Below are 24758 nucleotides of genomic sequence, written 5' to 3' on the forward strand. Positions count from 1 at the left end.
TGTGAGGGATTGATTGGCTGGGAGAGCCCCCAGCGAGGAGGTACCTATAGAACAAGCTGCTTTCCAGCCCCAGACTGACACTATGGGAGGCCATTTAGTGTGACCTGTGCCACCCCTAGGGCAGATATTGGGGCAGCTGTGAGAAGAGATAAAATGACTGTCATGGCGGAGGGTCCCCTTTAATTCATGGGGTAATTCCCTCACTTCCCGACGTCTTCTCTGCCTTCTTATTCTGGAATTACGTTCTTGAGAATTTTCATCAATCGTCTGCAGCGAAGGTCAAGACATCTCGTGGCGGCAGTAAAGATGGACATAGGAAGAAGAGACACATGGGTGACGCGGTGACACCATAGCCACGACCACTGCTTCCCAACATGGCGGCATCTAACGTCCATACATTTTTAAGGATCGTGACGCTTCACGAAAATAAACGCAAAACCACAACGATGAAGGAATCCAAAGACGTCAAGGTGGGCACGAGTTTAGTTGCGTCATCATGTCACCTATATTATTTTACGTTTATCTTGTGGTAAAGGGTGTCAGTATTTATGCAACGGGGTTGTCTGGGCCTCGTGGGCAGCAGATTACAAATCTAGTTTACATTAAATTGTGTTTTACAAATCCCCTGGCACTACAAGCTCCGTACCAATGCTATATAGGCACACCCTGGCACCATTACTAAGATGGCATTGTGGCTTTATCACAGAGAGACCCCTGAGAGCTTGACCAGGGGTCTCCACCGATCTAGGGACCAGCCCCACAAATTCACAACAGGCGTACTGTCCCTTTAAGAAAATGGAGTCGTCACACTGTGGACCCGGCCATCAAACCTCAGGCAGGAAGGAGTTTCCTGGATGTGAATGCGCATATATGGATGCGACACCCGGCAGCTACGTGCGGACCTACTTCCAATATACATGGAGAGCGCTGTGATACTACAACTCCCAGCATGTCCAAACAGCCTGTCATTTCACAACCACTGAACAGCTAAAGGAGGCAGGCTGCTGCTGGAGCATGCTGGGAGTAGTAGTCCTACTGCTGCTAGTCTAGAGCCAATCACTGCACAAAGGGCTTGGCCTCTCTAGTTTAATAGCACAGAATAAAAGCTACAAAACGTCCGCACAGCGAGAAAATGGCGAAACAGCACAAACTCTTATCTTACTAACATCGTAATCCGTAATAATTCTCCTCATAATACAGACGCTGACGCTTTATACAAAAGGGTCGTCCCGTTATTCACTATAAATAAAGTTTATTGAAAATAACGCGATATAAATTCCTGCTCTGTAATGAACATGGGGATTACAGCTACAGGGACTGCGCCATTTTATCACAGAGACGAAAATAGTGCAGCAGGCGGTTAATGGAGCCAATGCCCTCAGGAGAAACAGAGGCCTTGTTGTCCATGGCAACCAATCAGAACTCAGCTTTCCTTCTTCCATTGTAGGATAGAACATGAAAGCTGAATTCCGATTGGTTGCTTTGACCAAGAAGCCCATTCTTTCTCTAATAAACTTTATTCACAAGGACATGAACAATCTCTACTATGATTTATAGGGTTCATGTGAATGTGGGATCTGCAGATCAACAGAAATGAAGATGGGAAATCAGAAACGGTGGAATCGGAAAAGTGTTTAAAACATGGAGCCAGTTTTACTCATTACATATTACCAACAAGGGCTGATAGTTTTGGGGACATCCCTCTTGGAAACAGTCAGTAAGGTGGAGTAGTCTGTCATTGTAACAATCTGCAGCTGTGTGAGCATGACGAGGTCAGAGCTGGATGTAAACATGTCTATTCAGAAAGCAAGCACACAGATCTTAAAAATGGTGACAAATGGAAACACTAAGGTCTTCATTTCTCAAAACTGCCTAATGTTAAAACTGTCCTTGTTACCCATAGCAACCAATCAGAGTGCAGCTTTTATTTTTCAAACTGCTTAGGTAAAATGAAAGCTGTGCTGTGATTGGATGCTATGGGCAACAAGGAGAGTTTTGATAGGTCCTGGACTCTTCCTTTCACAAAGATGAAGCTTTCTTTACATAGGACTGCAGGTTCCGGCCTGCGCTGTGCAGGAGGCTGAGCGGCAGCTGTAGGGATCGTCCTGGAGAAATGAGGATTATGTGAAAGTCCCTAATGAGATCAGAGAGTGAAATGGAAGATGGAGAAAGCTGAAGAGGATGAAAGATTACAGGGAGACTAAGTTAATTTACCCAGAACTCCCTGCTTCTTCCTCCAGTCCGGCCTCCCGGGATGACCTTTCATCCCATGTGACCGCTGCAGCCAATCACAGGCCAATCACAGGCTGCAGCGGTCACATGGACTGCCGCGTCTTCCAGGGAGGTCGGACTGGATGTCAAAAGAGGGACGCGTCACCAAGACAACGGTACGTATGAACTTCTTTTACTTACAATCGCTGCGGAAACTCTGCCCGAAAGGGCTGCCCCTTCTCTCTATCCAGCACTGATAGAGAGAAGGGGCTGCCGATTAGTGCAGAGAAAACGGGTCCGTATTTACACCAGTATTTACGGCAGGAAAAAAATACGTTCCTGTGCATGAGGCCTTAACTTGTAATACGGAGTCATTATTATTTTAGGATATATTCAGGAACATACACACAGGTACAGAGCACCCAGTAAACCTGCAGCGGTCAGGACATGGTGGGAGTTGTAGGTGGCAGATCGCTGATCGCGGCTGTAGAGCAATAGTCACTATGGAGCAGGGATCTTACAGTGGGGGAGGGGCGGCCCGTACTTTGTTAGCATCCCATCAACCGCTGGACGGATTTCTTGGCGTTGTAGATGCAGTCGTTGACCGATACGCCCTCGTAGGAGGCCCCGATGAGGCTGAGGGGGAGCGCGTGCTGGCGAATGTACGAGGAGAGGAGGTCTGGGGAGCAGAGAAAGCAAAAATGAATCCACCAATATTATAAGATCAGTAACTTAGCTCCTCCCTCTCATTTGCATATAATGCCGCCGGCACAGGTCGTCTCCTTACCGATCCGCTTCCAGTGTCCCAGCGTGTACTGCGGTATGCAGCTCTGTGAAGAAACCACAGACGACAACTAGTCAGCGACTAAACGACCATCATTAACCCCCAGAAGTGACCATAGACGTTAGCGGAGCACTGCCCCCTAGTGGTCACATCAGGGGCAGCGATGGTTCGGATACACATTTACCTTGTTCAGGTTGACGATGGCTCGGCTCGGCTTCTCCATCACCCCCAGCTGGGTGGCAGCGGCTTCACATGCCAGGCTCAATAGTCTTTCCTTCGATACGGAGTCCGGGTCACCCAGGCTGCTCTCAAACCAGGCGCCTCCGAGCATCACCTGCAGGGAAGGGAAGACAGCGGCTGTGACACTGTGACGAACTCTACTGCTCTGCAGAGAAGCTGCAGCAGTGTCTCCCCCAGTCAGTGATATTTTGGTGGGGTTGTCTCTTCCCTTCCCCCACTCCGCAGGAAGATGACACGCCCCGAGGTGAATGCGACTCCCCGCAAATCGCAGCAAGATCCGACACGACTACAATCCCTGCACAAGCTGCAGAGGCTTCATCATCTAGGTCCGTAATTAGATTGTCAGCTGTGTGGTTCAGTCAGGAGAACCCCCGACCTCAGCAGGTATTACCGTCAGTCTAGTGGAGCTGGAGCCGCGTCTGTTGTGTTCTGGGAAGGCCAAAGAATCGTAAACAACACCCAACATAGCGCGGTCCTCAAAGGAAGGGATGAGGTGTCCGAAACCCTGGGGAAAGAAAGTGAACCCCAAAAATGACCAACATGTCCAGGAGATGGACAACGACACTCTGACACTCGGGGGGCGGGATATCACGTTCTTGTATTTGGGGGTCACTCACTGACACAGGCAGAACTTCCCCGTCATACTCCAGGTTCACCACAGCCACGGTGGCGGCGCTCATCTCACGCAGAGTATTCGCCATGGGCTCAGAGATGGGGGTCAGCAGTTTGCTCATGACTAGAGACATAATGGAGGGCGTTAGTCAGGTGATCGGGGAGACATCCGGTTACATCTGCGGTGACGTCTGGTACCTGTTGCCGGGACCGCGCTGATCATGTGATCCGCTGATACGCTGCCGCCGGGAAGCTTGATCTACCAGGAGGAGATATTACAGGTGATGCAGGGAGCGGAGGCCTCAGAGACGGAACAATATGTGACCCCCCCAAACCTTCCAGCTGTCGCCCGCTCCCCCCTACCCCATCCAGCTGTCGCCCGCTCTCCCCGTACCCCATCCAACTGTCGCCGGCTCCCCCCGGACCGTCCAGTTGTCGCCCGCTCCCCCCCAGACCTTCCAGTTGTCGCCCGCTCCCCCCCAGACCTTCCAGCTGTCGCCCACTCCCCCCGGACCCGACAGCTGTTGCCCGCTCCCCCCCGGACCTTCCAGCTGTCGCCTGCTCCCCCCCGGACCTTCCAGCTGTCGCCCGCTCCCCCCCGGACCTTCCAGCTGTCGCCCGCTCCCCCCCAGACCTTCCAGCTGTCGCCCGCTCCCCCCCCGGACCCGACAGCTGTTGCCCGCTCCCCCCCGGACCTTCCAGCTGTCGCCCGCTCCCCCCGGACCTTCCAGCTGTCGCCCGCTCCCTCCCCACGCGTACCTTCCAGCTGTCGCCCGCTCCCTCCGTACCTTCCAGCTGTCGCCCGCTCCCCTCTCCAGCGCCTCCACTGGGGTGTCCTTGTGTATCTCCACCCCTCTCTCCTTGATGTAGTCCTCCAGGGTGTCGGAGAGGGTCTGCATCCCCCGGCGCAGCGACCACTGACTCCACTTCTCCTTCTTAGACCTCTGGATCAGCGGCGAGTCCGGCGGAGGAGTCTTATCTGTCACATGAGAAATCATCACCTGACATTAAACAGCTGAGGGCGGTCGGGTGATAAGTGGCGGGCGCTGTGCCCTCTGCGGGACCTCCTACCTCCACCGGTCACCATCCCCAGCACCACCGATCTCTTCTCACGTTCAGCCGCATACAAGAAAGGGAAGCAGGAGCGCAGGCTGAGCGTCCGGCAGTCACCGGCAAACACCCCCCGGCACAGGCTGTCAATGACTATGTCTGCCAGCTGCGGAGAGGAAGACCGGACGTTACCTCCAGAGAGAAGCGGCAACACAAAATCACACACTGCTTATCCCGGGCCAGAAGTTTATGTAAAGCATGAGCAGCTCCCTTCACTGCCACCTGCTGGTCACCCCCGATACTGCTGCTATGTATCACAGAGAGAAACATAGTGAAAGGAGCAGAGACCACAGCAGTACAGAGTATTTCAGGATAGGAGTGTCTGATCTTGTGGGAGGTCACAAAGAGTTACATAGTGAAAGGAGCAGGGACAACAGCAGCACAGAGTATGTCAAGAGAGGGGTGTGCTGCTCTTGTAGGTCAGATAAAGTGTTACATAGTGGAAGGAGCAGAGTTATCAGCAGTACAGAGTTTTTCAGGAAAGAAATTTGCTGATCTTGTCGCAGGCCAAAGACGACATTATTGCAGCTACCGCCCGTTATACGATATGAAGACGTTATCTGGGTGGCCGGGCGACGTCCTCACACCCTGCACAAATATCAGTCCGGCCCCACACGCTGCCGACTGACAGATAAGAAGCTGCCGCCCGCAGCACATCGCACACAGGAGGACCGATCGCTGCCTCAGCGCCGATCCACCATATTAGCGAGTGTCGTTACATTTACACCAACTAATACCAGCTGAAAAGTGACGACTCCTGACACGCTGCCCCCTGTGGACAGGAATACACATTACATCCCCCTCACGGTCACCTCTTTCCCAAACCGGCGTGAGAAGAAGTCGTGGACGCTCTCGTCTTCTTTATTTCCTCGTGGCGCCGTCAGGTCCCGGAGACCACAAAGGAACAGGGGTCTTGTGAATGGGGGGATGGTGCGCAGGACCCCCCTGAAAAAAAACACAACATGGTGAGTACAATGAGACTTGAGGGTGTAGACTCAGCACTGCCAGCGGGGGGCGCTCACCCTAGACTAGACGGCAGCTTGTGCAGCGATTGGTTGACGTAGAGGTAGCGGTTTTTGGCGGCTGGATGATTCCTCGGCACCGGAAGAAGATCGTCTTCTAATCCCAAATCCGAGATCTGCGGGAGAAAAACGGAAGACGCACTCAGTCCCTGAACCCCCACATCGTAATAATGACGCTCCTGCAACTGGGGTCTCAAATCCTCATCATCTTCAAGATCTCTGCCTGCTGTCAGTGAATGAAAACATTTCCGAGGCTTCACACCCCGTTCTGATCAGGACACAGGTGCAGGGCTCGTTGCAGTGTATCAGCGCTTGCTCTAGTAACGAGACCCCTTTATACTCATTGATAGGATAGTTCAACTCATAGAGCCACCATTACAGCTCCCCCGAGGGTGGTCACCCAAGGCAGGAATGTATCTGTATAATTAGGCAGCTTTGCCGTTCAGGATACAAGGAAAGCTGGGTGATAAGTCACGAGGAACCGGAATGGCCGACAGCAAAGTGATAACTCACCATACACAGCGTGTTCTTCCCCACCAGTCCTGCCGGCCGCATCCCGCGGGGACCGTGCTCAAACACAGCGCCATCTTCAGTCCGCGTGGAGCGCATCCACCCGCCGAGCCTGTCGCTGCCCTCCAGTAATATCACCTGCAGCGCAAAACACAGAGTCAGCGACGGACGCAGCGCGGCGACACTTCTAACCGCAGACACTCACCCGAGACACCGCGCCATTCTTCACCAGGTGATAACAGGCCGTCAGCCCGCTGATCCCGCCCCCTGCGACCACCACCGTCCTCTGCATCCGGAAATCTGCCGCTCCTGCAGGAATAACAGTAATAATCTGGAGGATATATCACTATGTATCTGTCAGGGGGTAGAGGAGCAATGTTCTGCAGATCTGTAGAGAGGTCAGTGGTGTAATAGTCTGCAGGATATATCACTATGTATCTGTCAGGAGGTGGAGGAGCAATGTTCTGCAGATCTGTAGAGGGGTCAGTGGTGTAATAATCTGCAGGATATATCACTATGTATCTGTCAGGAGGTGGAGGAGCGATGTTCTGCAGATCTGTAGAGAGGTCAGTGGTGTAATAATCTGCAGGATATATCACTATGTATCTGTCAGGAGGTAGAGGAGCGATGTTCTGCAGATCTGTAGAGAGGTCAGTGGTGTAATAATCTGCAGGATATATCACTATGTATCTGTCAGGAGGTGGAGGAGCGATGTTCTGCAGATCTGTAGAGGGGTCAGTGGTGTAATAATCTGCAGGATATATCACTATGTATCTGTCAGGAGGTAGAGGAGCAATGTTCTGCAGATCTGTAGAGAGGTCAGTGGTGTAATAATCTGCAGGATATATCACTATGTATCTGTCAGGAGGTGGAGGAGCGATGTTCTGCAGATCTGTAGAGAGGTGAGTGGTGTAATAATCTGCAGGATATATCACTATGTATCTGTCAGGAGGTAGAGGAGCGATGTTCTGCAGATCTGTAGAGAGGTCAGTGGTGTAATAATCTGCAGGATATATCACTATGTATCTGTCAGGAGGTAGAGGAGCGATGTTCTGCAGATCTGTAGAGAGGACAGTGGTGTAATAATCTGCAGGATATATCACTATGTATCTGTCAGGAGGTAGAGGAGCGATGTTCTGCAGATCTGTAGAGAGGTCAGTGGTGTAATAATCTGCAGGATATATCACTATGTATCTGTCAGGAGGTAGAGGAGCAATGTTCTGCAGATCTGTAGAGAGGTCAGTGGTGTAATAATCTGCAGGATATATCACTATGTATCTGTCAGGAGGTGGAGGAGCGATGTTCTGCAGATCTGTAGAGAGGTCAGTGGTGTAATAATCTGCAGGATATATCACTATGTATCTGTCAGGAGGTGGAGGAGCGATGTTCTGCAGATCTGTAGAGAGGTCAGTGGTGTAATAATCTGCAGGATATATCACTATGTATCTGTCAGGAGGTAGAGGAGCGATGTTCTGCAGATCTGTAGAGAGGTCAGTGGTGTAATAATCTGCAGGATATATCACTATGTATCTGTCAGGAGGTGGAGGAGCGATGTTCTGCAGATCTGTAGAGGTCAGCGGTGTAATAATCTGCAGGATATATCACTATGTATCTGTCAGGAGGTAGAGGAGCAATGTTCTGCAGATCTGTAGAGAGGTCAGTGGTGTAATAATCTGCAGGATATATCACTATGTATCTGTCAGGAGGTGGAGGAGCGATGTTCTGCAGATCTGTAGAGAGGTCAGTGGTGTAATAATCTGCAGGATATATCACTATGTATCTGTCAGGAGGTGGAGGAGCGATGTTCTGCAGATGTGTAGAGAGGTCAGTGGTGTAATAATCTGCAGGATATATCACTATGTATCTGTCAGGAGGTAGAGGAGCGATGTTCTGCAGATCTGTAGAGAGGTCAGTGGTGTTATAATCTGCAGGATATATCACTATGTATCGGTCAGGAGGTAGAGGAGCAATGTTCTGCAGATCTGTAGAGAGGTCAGCGGTGTAATAATCTGCAGGATATATCACTATGTATGTCAGGAGGTAGAGGAGCGATGTTCTGCAGATCTGTAGAGAGGTCAGTGGTGTAATAATCTGCAGGATATATCACTATGTATCTGTCAGGAGGTAGAGGAGCAATGTTCTGCAGATCTGTATAGAGGTCAGTGGTGTAATAATCTGCAGGATATATCACTATGTATCTGTCAGGAGGTAGAGGAGCAATGTTCTGCAGATCTGTAGAGGTCAGTGGTGTAATAATCTGCAGGATATATCACTATGTATCTGTCAGGAGGTAGAGGAGCGATGTTCTGCAGATCTGTAGAGAGGTCAGCGGTGTAATAATCTGCAGGATATATCACTATGTATCTGTCAGGAGGTAGAGGAGCGATGTTCTGCAGATCTGTAGAGAGGTCAGTGGTGTAATAATCTGCAGGATATATCACTATGTATCTGTCAGGAGGTGGAGGAGCGATGTTCTGCAGATCTGTAGAGGTCAGTGGTGTAATAATCTGCAGAATATATCACTATGTATCTGTCAGGAGGTAGAGGAGCGATGTTCTGCAGATCTGTAGAGAGGACAGTGGTGTAATAATCTGCAGGATATATCACTATGTATCTGTCAGGAGGTGGAGGAGCGATGTTCTGCAGATCTGTAGAGGTCAGTGGTGTAATAATCTGCAGGATATATCACTATGTATCTGTCAGGAGGTGGAGGAGCGATGTTCTGCAGATCTGTAGAGAGGTCAGTGGTGTAATAATCTGCAGGATATATCACTATGTATCTGTCAGGAGGTGGAGGAGCGATGTTCTGCAGATCTGTAGAGAGGTCAGTGGTGTAATAATCTGCAGGATATATCACTATGTATCTGTCAGGAGGTAGAGGAGCGATGTTCTGCAGATCTGTAGAGAGGTCAGTGGTGTAATAATCTGCAGGATATATCACTATGTATCTGTCAGGAGGTAGAGGAGCAATGTTCTGCAGATCTGTAGAGAGGTCAGTGGTGTAATAATCTGCAGGATATATCACTATGTATCTGTCAGGAGGTAGAGGAGCAATGTTCTGCAGATCTGTATAGAGGTCAGTGGTGTAATAATCTGCAGGATATATCACTATGTATCTGTCAGGAGGTAGAGGAGCAATGTTCTGCAGATCTGTAGAGGTCAGTGGTGTAATAATCTGCAGGATATATCACTATGTATCTGTCAGGAGGTAGAGGAGCGATGTTCTGCAGATCTCTAGAGAGGTCAGCGGTGTAATAATCTGCAGGATATATCACTATGTATCTGTCAGGAGGTAGAGGAGCGATGTTCTGCAGATCTGTAGAGAGGTCAGTGGTGTAATAATCTGCAGGATATATCACTATGTATCTGTCAGGAGGTGGAGGAGCGATGTTCTGCAGATCTGTAGAGGTCAGTGGTGTAATAATCTGCAGGATATATCACTATGTATCTGTCAGGAGGTAGAGGAGCGATGTTCTGCAGATCTGTAGAGAGGACAGTGGTGTAATAATCTGCAGGATATATCACTATGTATCTGTCAGGAGGTGGAGGAGCGATGTTCTGCAGATCTGTAGAGGTCAGTGGTGTAATAATCTGCAGGATATATCACTATGTATCTGTCAGGAGGTGGAGGAGCGATGTTCTGCAGATCTGTAGAGAGGTCAGTGGTGTAATAATCTGCAGGATATATCACTATGTATCTGTCAGGAGGTGGAGGAGCGATGTTCTGCAGATCTGTAGAGAGGTCAGTGGTGTAATAATCTGCAGGATATATCACTATGTATCTGTCAGGAGGTAGAGGAGCGATGTTCTGCAGATCTGTAGAGAGGTCAGTGGTGTAATAATCTGCAGGATATATCACTATGTATCTGTCAGGAGGTAGAGGAGCAATGTTCTGCAGATCTGTAGAGAGGTCAGTGGTGTAATAATCTGCACCACACACATACTCGGGTGTTGGGGGTCGGGTCTGGGGTAATAGTCTGCAACACACACTCGGGTGTTGGGGGTCGGGTCTGGGGTAATAGTCTGCAGCACACACATACTCGGGTGTTTGGGCTCGGGTCTGGGGTAATAGTCTGCAGCACACACATACTCGGGTGTTGGGGGTCAGGTCTGGGATAATAGTCTGCAGCACACACATACTCGGGTGTTGGGGGTCGGGTCTGGGGTAATAGTCTGCAGCAGACACATACTCGGGTGTTTGGGGTCGGGTCTGGGGTAATAGTCTGCAGCAGACACATACTCGGGTGTTTGGGGTCGGGTCTGGGGTAATAGTCTGCAGCAGACACATACTCGGGTGTTTGGGGTCGGGTCTGGGGTAATAGTCTGCAGCAGACACATACTCGGGTGTTTCGGGTCGGGTCTGGGGTAATAGTCTGCAGCACACACGTACTCGGGTGTTTCGGGTCGGGTCTGGGGTAATAGTCTGCAGCAGACACATACTCGGGTGTTTCGGGTCGGGTCTGGGGTAATAGTCTGCAGCACACACGTACTCGGGTGTTTCGGGTCGGGGGTAATAGTCTGCAGCACACACATACTCGGGTGTTTCGGGTCGGGTCTGGGGTAATAGTCTGCAGCACACACATACTCGGGTGTTTCGGGTCGGGTCTGGGGTAATAGTCTGCAGCACACACGTACTCGGGTGTTTCGGGTCGGGGGTAATAGTCTGCAGCACACAAATACTCGGGTGTTTCGGGTCGGGGGTAATAGTCTGCAGCACACATATACTCGGGTGTTTCGGGTCGGGGGTAATAGTCTGCAGCACACACATACTCGGGTGTTTCGGGTCACTCACCCGCTTGTCAGGTCTCGGTTCCTCCGGTCGCACATTGGATCCTCCCTGCACATGGTGAAGGGGCGGGGACAGTGGTGGGCGGGTTTTAGTGGTTTCAGCCAATCGCAGAGCTAGAACTGACAGGAGGAAGCAGGAAGTGGCCGAGATCTTATCATGTGATATATAATATAATAATATACCGCCTGTCCTGTAATATCATATACTGCCTGTCCTGTAATATAATATAATATACCGCCTGTCCTGTAATATAATATAATATACTGCCTGTCCTGTAATATAATATAATATACTGCCTGTCCTGTAATATAATATAATATACCGCCTGTCCTGTAATATAATATAATATACTGCCTGTCCTGTAATATAATATAATATACCGCCTGTCCTGTAATATAATATACTGCCTGTCCTGTAATATAATATAATATACCGCCTGTCCTGTAATATAATATACTGCCTGTCCTGTAATATAATATAATATACTGCCTGACCTGTAATATAATATACTGCCTGTCCTGTAATATAATATACTGCCTGTCCTGTAATATAATATAATATACCGCCTGTCCTGTAATATAATATAATATACTGCCTGACCTGTAATATAATATACTGCCTGTCCTGTAATATAATATACTGCCTGTCCTGTAATATAATATAATATACTGCCTGTCCTGTAATATAATATACTGCCTGTCCTGTAATATAATATACTGCCTGTCCTGTAATATAATAATATACTGTCTGTCCTGTAATATAATATACTGCCTGTCCTGTAATATAATATAATATACTGCCTGTCCTGTAATATAATATAATATACTGCCTGTCCTGTAATATAATATAATATACTGCCTGTCCTGTAATATAATATAATATACTGCCTGTCCTGTAATATAATATACTGCCTGTCCTGTAATATCATATACTGCCTGTCCTGTAATACAATATAATATACTGCCTGTCCTGTAATATAATATACTGCCTGTCCTGTAATATAATATACTGCCTGTCCTGTAATATAATATACTGCCTGTCCTGTAATATAATATACTGCCTGTCCTGTTATGTAATATAATATACTGCATGTCCTGTTATGTAATATAATATACTGCCTGTCCTGTAATATAATATACTGCCTGTCCTGTAATATAATATAATATACTGCCTGTCCTGTAATATAATATACTGCCTGTCCTGTAATATAATATACTGCCTGTCCTGTAATATAATATACTGCCTGTCCTGTAATATAATATACTGCCTGTCCTGTTATGTAATATAATATACTGCATGTCCTGTAATATAATATACTGCCTGTCCTGTAATATAATATAATATACTGCCTGTCCTGTAATATAATATACCGCCTGTCCTGTAATATAATATACTGCCTGTCCTGTAATATAATATAATATACTGCCTGTCCTGTAATATAATATAATATACTGCCTGTCCTGTAATGTAATATACTGCCTGTCCTGTAATATAATATACTGCCTGTCCTGTAATATAATATACCGCCTGTCCTGTAATATAATATACCGCCTGTCCTGTTATATAATATAATGCCTGTCCTGTAATATAATATACTGCCTGTCCTGTAATATAATATAATATACTGCCTGTCCTGTAATATAATAATATACTGCCTGTCCTGTAATATAATATACTGCCTGTCCTGTAATATAATATACCGCCTGTCCTGTTATATAATATAATGCCTGTCCTGTAATATAATATACTGCCTGTCCTGTAATATAATATAATATACTGCCTGTCCTGTAATATAATATACTGCCTGTCCTGTAATATAATATACTGCCTGCCCTGTAATATAATATAATATACTGCCTGTCCTGTAATATAATATACTGCCTGTCCTGTAATACAATATACTGCCTGTCCTGTAATATAATATACTGCCTGTCCTGTAATATAATATAATATACCGCCTGTCCTGTAATATAATATACTGCCTGTCCTGTAATATAATATAATATACCGCCTGTCCTGTAATATAATATACTGCCTGTCCTGTAATATAATATAATATACCGCCTGTCCTGTAATATAATATACCGCCTGTCCTGTAATATAATGTAATATACTGCCTGTCCTGTAATATAATATACTGCCTGCCCTGTAATATAATATAATATACTGCCTGTCCTGTAATATAATATACTGCCTGTCCTGTAATACAATATACTGCCTGTCCTGTAATATAATATACTGCCTGTCCTGTAATATAATATAATATACTGCCTGTCCTGTAATATAATGTAATATACTGCCTGTCCTGTAATATAATATACTGCCTGTCCTGTAATATAATATACCGCCTGTCCTGTAATATAATATACCGCCTGTCCTGTTATATAATATAATGCCTGTCCTGTAATATAACATACTGCCTGTCCTGTAATATAATATAATATACTGCCTGTCCTGTAATATAATAATATACTGCCTGTCCTGTAATATAATATACTGCCTGTCCTGTAATATAATATACTGCCTGTCCTGTAATATAATATACTGCCTGTCCTGTAATATAATATACTGCCTGTCCTGTAATATAATATACTGCCTGTCCTGTAATATAATATAATATACTGCCTGTCCTGTAATATAATATACTGCCTGTCCTGTAATATAATATAATATACTGCCTGTCCTGTAATATAATATAATATACTGCCTGTCCTGTAATATAATATACTGCCTGTCCTGTAATATAATATAATATACTGCCTGTCCTGTAATATAATATACTGCCTGTCCTGTAATATAATATACTGCCTGTCCTGTAATATAATATACTGCCTGTCCTGTAATATAATATACTGCCTGTCCTGTAATATAATATAATATACTGCCTGTCCTGTAATATAATATACTGCCTGTCCTGTAATATAATATAATATACTGCCTGTCCTGTAATATAATATACTGCCTGTCCTGTAATATAATATGCTGCCTGTCCTGTAATATAATAATATACTGCCTGTCCTGTAATATAATATACTGCCTGTCCTGTTATGTAATATATAATATACTGCCTGTCCTGTAATATAATATACTGCCTGTCCTGTAATATAATATACTGCCTGTCCTGTAATATAATATACTGCCTGTCCTGTAATATAATATACTGCCTGCCCTGTAATATAATATAATATACTGCCTGTCCTGTAATATAATATACTGCCTGTCCTGTAATACAATATACTGCCTGTCCTGTAATATAATATAATATACTGCCTGTCCTGTAATATAATATACTGCCTGTCCTGTAATACAATATACTGCCTGTCCTGTAATATAATATACTGCCTGTCCTGTAATATAATATAATATACTGCCTGTCCTGTAATATAATGTAATATACTGCCTGTCCTGTAATATAATATACTGCCTGTCCTGTAATATAATATACTGCCTGCCCTGTAATATAATATACTGCCTGTCCTGTAATATAATATACTGCCTGTCCTGTAATATAATATAATATACTGCCTGTCCTGTAATATAATATACTGCCTGTCCTGTAATATAATATACTGCCTGTCCTGTAATATAATATACTGCCTGTCCTGTTATATAATATAATATACTGCCTGTCCTGTAATATAATATACTGCCTGTCCTGTAATATAATATACTGCCTGTCCTATAATATAATATACTGCCTGTCCTGTTATATAATATAATATACTGCCTGTCCTGTAATATAATATATTGCCTGTCCTGTAATATAATATACTGCCTGTCCTGTAATATAATATACTGCCTGTCCTGTTATATAATATAATATACTGCCTGCCCTGTAATATAATATACTGCCTGTCCTGTAATATAATATACTGCCTGTCCTGTAATATAATATAATATACTGCCTGTCCTGTAATATAATATACTGCCTGTCCTGTAATATAATATACCGCCTGTCCTGTAATATAATATACTGCCTGTCCTGTAATATAATATACTGCCTGTCCTGTAATATAATATACTGCCTGTCCTGTAATATAATATACTGCCTGTCCTGTAATATAATATACTGCCTGTCCTGTTATGTAATATATAATATACTGCCTGTCCTGTAATATAATATACTGCCTGTCCTGTAATATAATATACTGCCTGTCCTGTAATATAATATACCGCCTGCCCTGTAATATAATATAATATACTGCCTGTCCTGTTATGTAATATATAATATACTGCCTGTCCTGTAATATAATATACTGCCTGTCCTGTAATATAATATACTGCTTGTCCTGTAATATAATATACTGCCTGTCCTGTTATGTAATATATAATATACTGCCTGTCCTGTAATATAATATACTGCCTGTCCTGTAATATAATATACCGCCTGCCCTGTAATATAATATAATATACTGCCTGTCCTGTTATGTAATATATAATATACTGCCTGTCCTGTAATATAATATACTGCCTGTCCTGTAATATAATATACTGCCTGTCCTGTAATATAATATAATATAATATAATATACTGCCTGTCCTGTTATGTAATATATAATATACTGCTTGTCCTGTAATATAATATAATATAATATACTGCCTGTCCTGTTATGTAATATATAATATACTTCTTGTCCTGTAATATAATATAATATAATATACTGCCTGTCCTGTTATGTAATATATAATATACTGCTTGTCCTGTAATATAATATAATATAATATACTGCCTGTCCTGTTATGTAATATATAATATACTGCTTGTCCTGTAATATAATATAATATACTGCCTGTCCTGTTATGTAATATATAATATACTGCCTGTCCTGTAATATAATATACTGCCTGTCCTGTTATGTAATATATAATATACTGCTTGTCCTGTTATGTAATATATAATATACTGCTTGTCCTGTAATATAATATACTGCCTGTCCTGTTATGTAATATATAATATACTGCTTGTCCTGTAATATAATATACTGCCTGTCCTGTTATGTAATATATAATATACTGCCTGTCCTGTTATGTAATATATAATATACTGCTTGTCCTGTAATATAATATACTGCCTGTCCTGTTATGTAATATATAATATACTGCTTGTCCTGTAATATACTGCCTGTCCTGTTATGTAATATATAATATACTGCCTGTCCTGTAATATAATATACTGCCTGTCCTGTAATATAATATACTGCTTGTCCTGTAATATAATATACTGCCTGTCCTGTTATGTAATATATAATATACTGCTTGTCCTGTAATATAATATAATATACTACCTGTCCTGTTATGTAATATATAATATACTGCTTGTCCTGTAATATAATATAATGTACTGCCTGTCCTGTTATGTAATATATAATATACTGCCTGTCCTGTAATATAATATAAGATACTGCCTGTCCTGTAATATAATATACTGCCTGTCCTGTTATATAATATACTGCCTGTCCTGTAATATAATATACTGCCTGTCCTGTTATATAATATAATATACTGCCTGTCCTGTAATATAATATAATATACTGCCTGTCCTGTTCTGTAATATAATATACTGCCTGTCCTGTAATATAATATAATATACTGCCTGTCCTGTCCTGTTATATAATATACTGCCTGTCCTGTAATATAATATACTGCCTGACCTGTAATATAATATACTGCCTGTCCTGTAATATAATATACTGCCTGTCCTGTAATATAATATACCGCCTGTCCTGTACTATAATATACTGCCTGTCCTGTTATGTAATATAATATACTGCCTGTCCTGTAATATAATATAATATACTGCCTGTCCTGTTATGTAATATAATATACTGCCTGTCCTATAATATAATATACTGCCTGTCCTGTAATATAATATACTGCCTGTCCTGTAATATAATATAATATACTGCCTGTCCTGTTATGTAATATAATATACTGCCTGTCCTGTAATATAATATAATATACTGCCTGTCCTGTTATGTAATATAATATACTGCCTGTCCTATAATATAATATACTGCCTGTCCTGTAATATAATATAATATACTGCCTGTCCTGTAATATAATATAATATAATATACTGCCTGTCCTGTCCTATAATATAATATACCGCCTGTCCTGTAATATAATATAATATACCGCCTGTCCTGTAATATAATATACTGCCTGTCCTGTTATGTAATATAATATACTGCCTGTCCTGTAATATAATATAATATACTGCCTGTCCTGTTATGTAATATAATATACTGCCTGTCCTATAATATAATATACTGCCTGTCCTGTAATATAATATAATATACTGCCTGTCCTGTAATATAATATAATATACTGCCTGTCCTATAATATAATATAATATACTGCCTGTCCTGTAATATAATATAATATACTGCCTGTCCTATAATATAATATAATATACTGCCTGTCCTATAATATAATATACTGCCTGTCCTGTAATATAATATACTGCCTGTCCTGTAATATAATATACTGCCTGTCCTGTAATATTATATAATATACTGCCTGTCCTGTAATATAATATAATATACTGCCTGTCCTGTAATATAATATAATATACCGCCTGTCCTGTAATATAATATAATATACCGCCTGTCCTGTAATATAATATAATATACTGCCTGCCCTGTAATATAATATACTGTCTGTCCTGTAATATAATATACCGCCTGTCCTGTAATATAATGTAATATACTGTCTGTCCTGTAATATAATATACTGCCTGTCCTGTAATATAATATAATATACCGCCTGTCCTGTAATATCATATACTGCCTGTCCTGTAATATAATATAATATACTGCCTGTCCTGTAATATAATATACTGCCTGTCCTGTAATATAATATAATATACCGCCTGTCCTGTAATATAATATAATATACTGCCTGTCCTGTAATATAATATAATATACCGCCTGTCCTGTAATATAATATAATATACCGCCTGTCCTGTAATATAATGTAATATACTGCCTGTCCTGTAATATAATATACTGCCTGTACTGTAATATAATATAATATACTGCCTGTCCTGTAATATAATATACTGCCTGTCCTGTTATGTAATATAATATACCGCCTGTCCTGTAATATAATATACCGCCTGTCCTGTAATATAATATACCGCCTGTCCTGTAATATAATATACCGCCTGTCCTGTAATATAATATAATATACCGCCTGTCCTGTAATATAATATAATATACCGCCTGTCCTGTAATATAATATAATATACCGCCTGTCCTGTAATATAATGTAATATACTGCCTGTCCTGTAATATAATATAATAATATACTGCCTGTCCTGTAATATAATGTAATATACTGCCTGTCCTGTAATATAATATAATATACTGCCTGACCTGTAATATAATATAATATACTGCCTGTCCTATAATATAATATACTGTCTGTCCTGTAATATAATATACTGCCTGTCCTGTAATATAATATACTGCCTGTCCTGTAATATAATATACTGCCTGTCCTGTAATATAATATAATATACCGCCTGTCCTGTAATATAATGTAATATACTGTCTGTCCTGTAATATAATATACTGCCTGTCCTGTAATATAATACACTGCCTGTCCTGTAATATAATATACTGCCTGTCCTGTAATATAATATACTGCCTGTCCTGTAATATAATATACTGCCTGTCCTGTAATATAATGCCTGTCCTGTAATATCATATACTGCCTGTCCTATAATATAATATACTGCCTGTCCTGTAATATAATATACTGCCTGTCCTGTAATATAATATACTGCCTGTCCTGTAATATAATATACTGCCTGTCTTGTAATATAATATACTGCCTGTCCTGTAATATAATATACTGCCTGTCCTGTAATATAATATACTGCCTGTCCTATAATATAATATACTGCCTGTCCTGTAATATAATATACTGCCTGTCCTGTAATATCATATACTGCCTGTCCTATAATATAATATACTGCCTGTCCTGTAATATAATATACTGCCTGTCCTGTAATATAATATACTGCCTGTCCTGTAATATCATATACTGCCTGTCCTGTAATATAATATACTGCCTGTCCTGTAATATAATATACTGCCTGTCCTGTAATGTAATATAATATACTGCCTGTCCTGTTATATAATATAATATACTGCCTGTCCTGTAATATAATATACTGTCTGTCCTGTAATATAATATACTGCCTGACCTGTAATATAATATACTGCCTGTCCTGTAATATAATATACTGCCTGCCCTGTAATATAATATACTGCCTGACCTGTAATATAATATAATATACTGCCTGTCCTGTTATGTAATATATAATATACTGCCTGTCCTGTTATGTAATATATAATATACTGCCTGTCCTGTTATGTAATATAATATAATATACTGCCTGTCCTATAATATAATATACTGCCTGTCCTGTAATATAATATAATATACTGCCTGTCCTGTAATATAATATAATATACTGCCTGTCCTGTTATGTAATATATAATATACTGCCTGTCCTATAATATAATATACTGCCTGTCCTGTAATATAATATACTGCCTGACCTGTAATATAATATAATATACTGCCTGTCCTGTTATGTAATATATAATATACTGCCTGTCCTGTTATGTAATATATAATATACTGCCTGTCCTGTTATGTAATATAATATACTGCCTGTCCTATAATATAATATACTGCCTGTCCTGTAATATAATATAATATACTGCCTGTCCTGTAATATAATATAATATACTGCCTGTCCTGTAATATAATATAATATACTGTCTGTCCTGTAATATAATATACTGTCTGTCCTGTAATATAATGTAATATACTGCCTGTCCTGTAATATAATATAATATACTGCCTGTCCTGTAATATAATATAATATACTGCCTGTCCTGTAATATAATATAATATACTGCCTGTCCTGTAATATAATATACTGCCTGTCCTGTAATACAATATACTGCCTGTCCTGTAATATAATATACTGTCTGTCCTGTAATATAATAATATACTGCCTGTCCTGTAATATAATATACTGCCTGACCTGTAATATAATATACTGCCTGTCCTGTAATATAATATAATATACTGCCTGTCCTGTAATATAATATAATATACTGCCTGTCCTGTAATATAATGTAATATAATGCCTATCTTATAATATACTGTCTGTCCTGTAATATAATATACTGTCTGTCCTGTAATGTAATATAATGCCTGTCCTGTAACATCATATACTGCCCGTCCTTTTATATAATATACTGCCTGTCCTGTTATATAATATCATGCCTGTCCTGTAATAGAATATCATATACTGCCTGTCCTGTAATATAATGCTGCACTGCTGACGAATGGACAGGTGTAATCACTGTATAATGAAGTGTCCTGAAAATGTCTAAATTGGAGCGCCCCTCTATGAGGTCTATATACTCTAGTAGGTTATATGGGCAGGAGATGTCCTGGGTGGAAAGTCCCTCTATGTGGTCCATATACTTCAGTAGGTTATATGGGCAGGAGAGCCCCTCTATGAGGTCTATATAGTCTAGTAGGTTATATGGGTAGGAGTTGTCTTGGGTGGAGAGCCCCTCTATGAGGTCTATATTCTCTAATAGGTTATATGGACAGGAGTTGTCCTGGATGGAGAGCCCCTCTATGAGGTCTATATAGTCTAGTAGCTTATATGCACAGGAGATGTCCTGAGTGGAAAGTCCCTCTATGAGGTCTATATACTCTAGTAGGTTATATGGGCAGGAGTTGTCCTGGGTGAAGAGCCCCTCTATGAAGTCCATATGTTCTAGTAGGTTATATGGGCAGTTGTTCTGAGTGGAGAGCCCCTCTATGTGGTCTATATACTCTAGTAGGTTATATGGGCAGGAGATGTCCTGGGTGGAGAACCCCTCTATGAGGTCTATATACTCTAGTAGGTTATATGGGCAGGAGATGTCCTGGGTGGAGAACCCCTCTATGAAGTCTATATACTCTAGTAGGTTATATGGGCAGGAGATGTCCTGGGTGGAGAACCCCTCTATGAAGTCTATATACTCTAGTAGGTTATATGGGCAGGAGATGTCCTGGGTGGAGAACCCCTCTATGAGGTCTATATAGTCTAGTAGGTTATATGCACAGGAGATGTCCTGGGTGGAGAGCCCCTCTATGAGATCTATATACTCTAGTAGGTTATATGGGCAGGAGATGTCCTGGGTAGAGAGCCCCTCTATGTGGTCTATATACTCTAGTAGGTTATATGGGCAGGAGATGTCCTGGGTGGAGAACCCCTCTATGAGGTCTATATACTCTAGTAGGTTATATGGGCAGGAGATGTCCTGGGTGGAGAACCCCTCTATGAGGTCTATATAGTCTAGTAGGTTATATGCACAGGAGATGTCCTGGGTGGAGAGCCCCTCTATGAGGTCTATATACTCTAGTAGGTTATATGGGCAGGAGATGTCCTGGGTGGAGAACCCCTCTATGAAGTCTATATACTCTAGTAGGTTATATGGGCAGGAGATGTCCTGGGTGGAGAACCCCTCTATGAGGTCTATATACTCTAGTAGGTTATATGGACAGGCGTTGTCCTGGGTGAAGAGCTCCTCTATGTGGTCTATATGTTCTAGTAGGTTATATGGGCAGTTGTCCTGGGTGGAGAGCCCCTTTAAGAGTGAACACTCTTAGATCTTCCACCTTCCTCCTGTTGCTTTCTCCTTCTTCTATCTCACCATCTGCGGCCGCAGCTGTTCGCTGATCTCGGATATTTCACTGAGGTCCTACCAAGATTACAAAATCTCTGTCTATCAGGAGCTATTTTGGGGCCCTGATTCTCCTCCGGGTGTGGCCTCGGTACAATGTGTTTCCTGCTCTGCAGATTCAGAAGAATCAGCGTCCTCCACCTCACATTGCGACATGACCATTGCTCATCATCACCCGTCCAGGACTGGAGCGTTGCATTTCCCGGGCTGAGCCTCGTGTAGCGGCAGAAGACAATTTCTACTTCTTCAAGAACCACCAGGAGCCTTAACGGGACCATCATTTGGTGATTAAACGTTGACCGGTTGAGCCCGGCTACAATGTCACTGGACAACTCGTCTGCCATGTCCTCCACCTCCGTAACGCCGGACTACGGAGAGGAGCCCGTTATCATCTGCATGAAAACCGACAGCATCAAGTTCGGGGCCAGGGTGGTCCCCTTCTTCTTCTACATGGTCTTCATGGTCAGTCTTCTGGGCAACGGCCTCATCTTATTCCTTTTGCTGAAGTTTGAGAAGAGTAAGACGGTGACCAACTTCTTCATCCTCAACCTGGTGCTCTCGGACTTGTTGTTCACCCTCCCGCTCCCGTTCTGGGGTTACTACCACGCGGACCAGTGGATATTCGGGCCGTTTTTGTGCAAAGCGTTGGCGTTCACGTCCTTCGTTGGGTTCTACAGCTCCATCTTGTTCTTGACCATGATGACGGTGGACCGTTACATGGCGGTTGTCCATGCCATCTACGCCGCCAGGACCAGGAAGCTGCTCTACGTCTACGCGGTCTGCGGCATGGTCTGGGTCATCAGCCTCATCTCCGCTATTCCCAAATCCAGGCTGTACAGGACGAGAGAAGATACAATTTATGGGATGTTGTGCGAGGAGATGGGGCGAACCAGTGAGGAGATGAATATCTGGAAGCTGATTGGCTACTATCAGCAGGGGGTCATGTTCTTCGTGGTGCCGCTTATCATCATCTTGTACTGCTACACGCTGATCCTCATCAAGCTCCACTATACCAAGATGGTCAACAAGGACAAGGCCATCAAGCTGATCTTCCTCATCGTGCTGGCGTTCTTCTTCTGCTGGGCCCCGTATAACGTCATCATTTTCATCAAGGCCAATCGTGACCCTGACCAAGATTGCGACGACGCCATCGACCACGCCTTTTATATTTGTCGCAACATCGCCTACTTCCACTGCTGCATCAACCCGTTCTTCTACACGTTTGTCGGAACCAAATTCCGTAACCACCTGTCCGTGATGCTGGGGAAGTGGATCATGTGCGGCACCAGGTACAGGCACTCCAGCCTGAGCAGCAAGACCAGCGAGTACTCACCGCAGACCCTCTACGAGTGAGGCGGACCCCACAGTTATCACCTCCCCCGAGAATGTACCTTATAGATTATATACCACACCCCCATATATATCAATCACATACACCCCCATATATATCAATCGCATACACCCCCATATATATCAATCACATACACCCCCATATATATCTCATACACCCCCATATATATCAATCACATACACCCCCATATATATCAATCGCATACACCCCCATATATATCAATCACATACACCCCCATATCAATCACATACACCCCCATATATATCAATCGCATACACCCCCATATATATCTCATACACCGCCATATATCTCATACACCCCCATATATATCAATCACATACACCCCCATATATATCTCATACACCCCCATATATATCAATCACATACACCCCCATATATATCAATCGCATACACCCCCATATATATCTCATACACCCCCATATATATCTCATACACCCCCATATATATCAATCACATACACCCCCATATATATCTCATACACCCCCATATATATCTCATACACCCCCATATATATCAAATTGCCCCTTTTTTAACTGGTAAAATGATTGTTTAATAAATCCAGTACACAAAACTAAAATAACTCAATGCTTCTGAGTAGATGTATCTAAGCCTATCATGTGTGATACTGTCTGCTGAGCTGTGTATCTAATCCTATCATGTGTGATACTGGCTGCTGAGCTGTGTATCTAATCCTATCATGTGTGATACTGTCTGCTGAGCTATGTATCTAAGCCTATCATGTGTGATACTGTCTGCTGAGCTGTGTATCTAATCCTATCATGTGTGATACTGTCTGCTGAGCTGTGTATCTAATCCTATCATGTGTGATACTGTCTGCGGAGCTGTGTATCTAAGCCTATCATGTGTGATACTGTCTGCTGAGCTGTGTATCTAAGCCTATCATGTGTGATACTGTCTGCTGAGCTGTGTATCTAATCCTATCATGTGTGATACTGTCTGCTGAGCTGTGTATCTAATCCTATCATGTGTGATACTGTCTGCTGTGTATCTAATCCTATCATGTGTGATACTGTCTGCTGAGCTGTGTATCTAAGCCTATCATGTGTGATACTGTCTCCTGTGTATCTAATCCTATCATGTGTGATACTGTCTGCTGAGCTGTGTATCTAAGCCTATCATGTGTGATACTGTCTGCTGAGCTGTGTATCTAATCCTATCATGTGTGATACTGTCTGCTGAGCTGTGTATCTAATCCTATCATGTGTGATACTGTCTGCTGTGTATCTAATCCTATCATGTGTGATACTGTCTGCTGAGCTGTGTATCTAAGCCTATCATGTGTGATACTGTCTCCTGTGTATCTAATCCTATCATGTGTGATA

The 24758-nt window shown here is 42.6% G+C and overlaps 2 protein-coding genes across 2 annotated transcripts; one reads left to right on the forward strand and one right to left on the reverse strand.

Annotated features, from left to right (window-relative positions):
• Window positions 1-1631: 1631 nt before the first annotated feature.
• On the reverse strand, window positions 1632-11364 carry PPOX (protoporphyrinogen oxidase). The gene is made up of 13 exons (XM_075843376.1): window positions 11282-11364; window positions 6695-6798; window positions 6493-6627; window positions 5980-6095; window positions 5770-5902; window positions 4919-5063; window positions 4636-4826; window positions 4046-4106; window positions 3853-3971; window positions 3627-3740; window positions 3180-3329; window positions 2999-3041; window positions 1632-2890 (listed from the first exon to the last, which is right to left on the reverse strand). The coding sequence occupies exons 2-13, from the start codon at window positions 6779-6781 to the stop codon at window positions 2760-2762; spliced, it is 1425 nt and encodes a 474-aa protein (XP_075699491.1). The 5' UTR covers window positions 6782-6798; window positions 11282-11364; the 3' UTR covers window positions 1632-2759.
• A 10798-nt stretch (window positions 11365-22162) lies between these two features.
• On the forward strand, window positions 22163-23949 carry LOC142664244 (C-C chemokine receptor type 4-like). The gene has a single exon (XM_075843253.1). It carries the CDS (start codon window positions 22362-22364, stop codon window positions 23394-23396), a length of 1035 nt encoding a protein of 344 aa, XP_075699368.1. The 5' UTR covers window positions 22163-22361; the 3' UTR covers window positions 23397-23949.
• Window positions 23950-24758: the final 809 nt, after the last annotated feature.

Source organism: Rhinoderma darwinii, chromosome 12, assembly GCF_050947455.1.
Source record: "Rhinoderma darwinii isolate aRhiDar2 chromosome 12, aRhiDar2.hap1, whole genome shotgun sequence".
Classification (NCBI taxonomy): domain Eukaryota; kingdom Metazoa; phylum Chordata; class Amphibia; order Anura; family Rhinodermatidae; genus Rhinoderma; species Rhinoderma darwinii.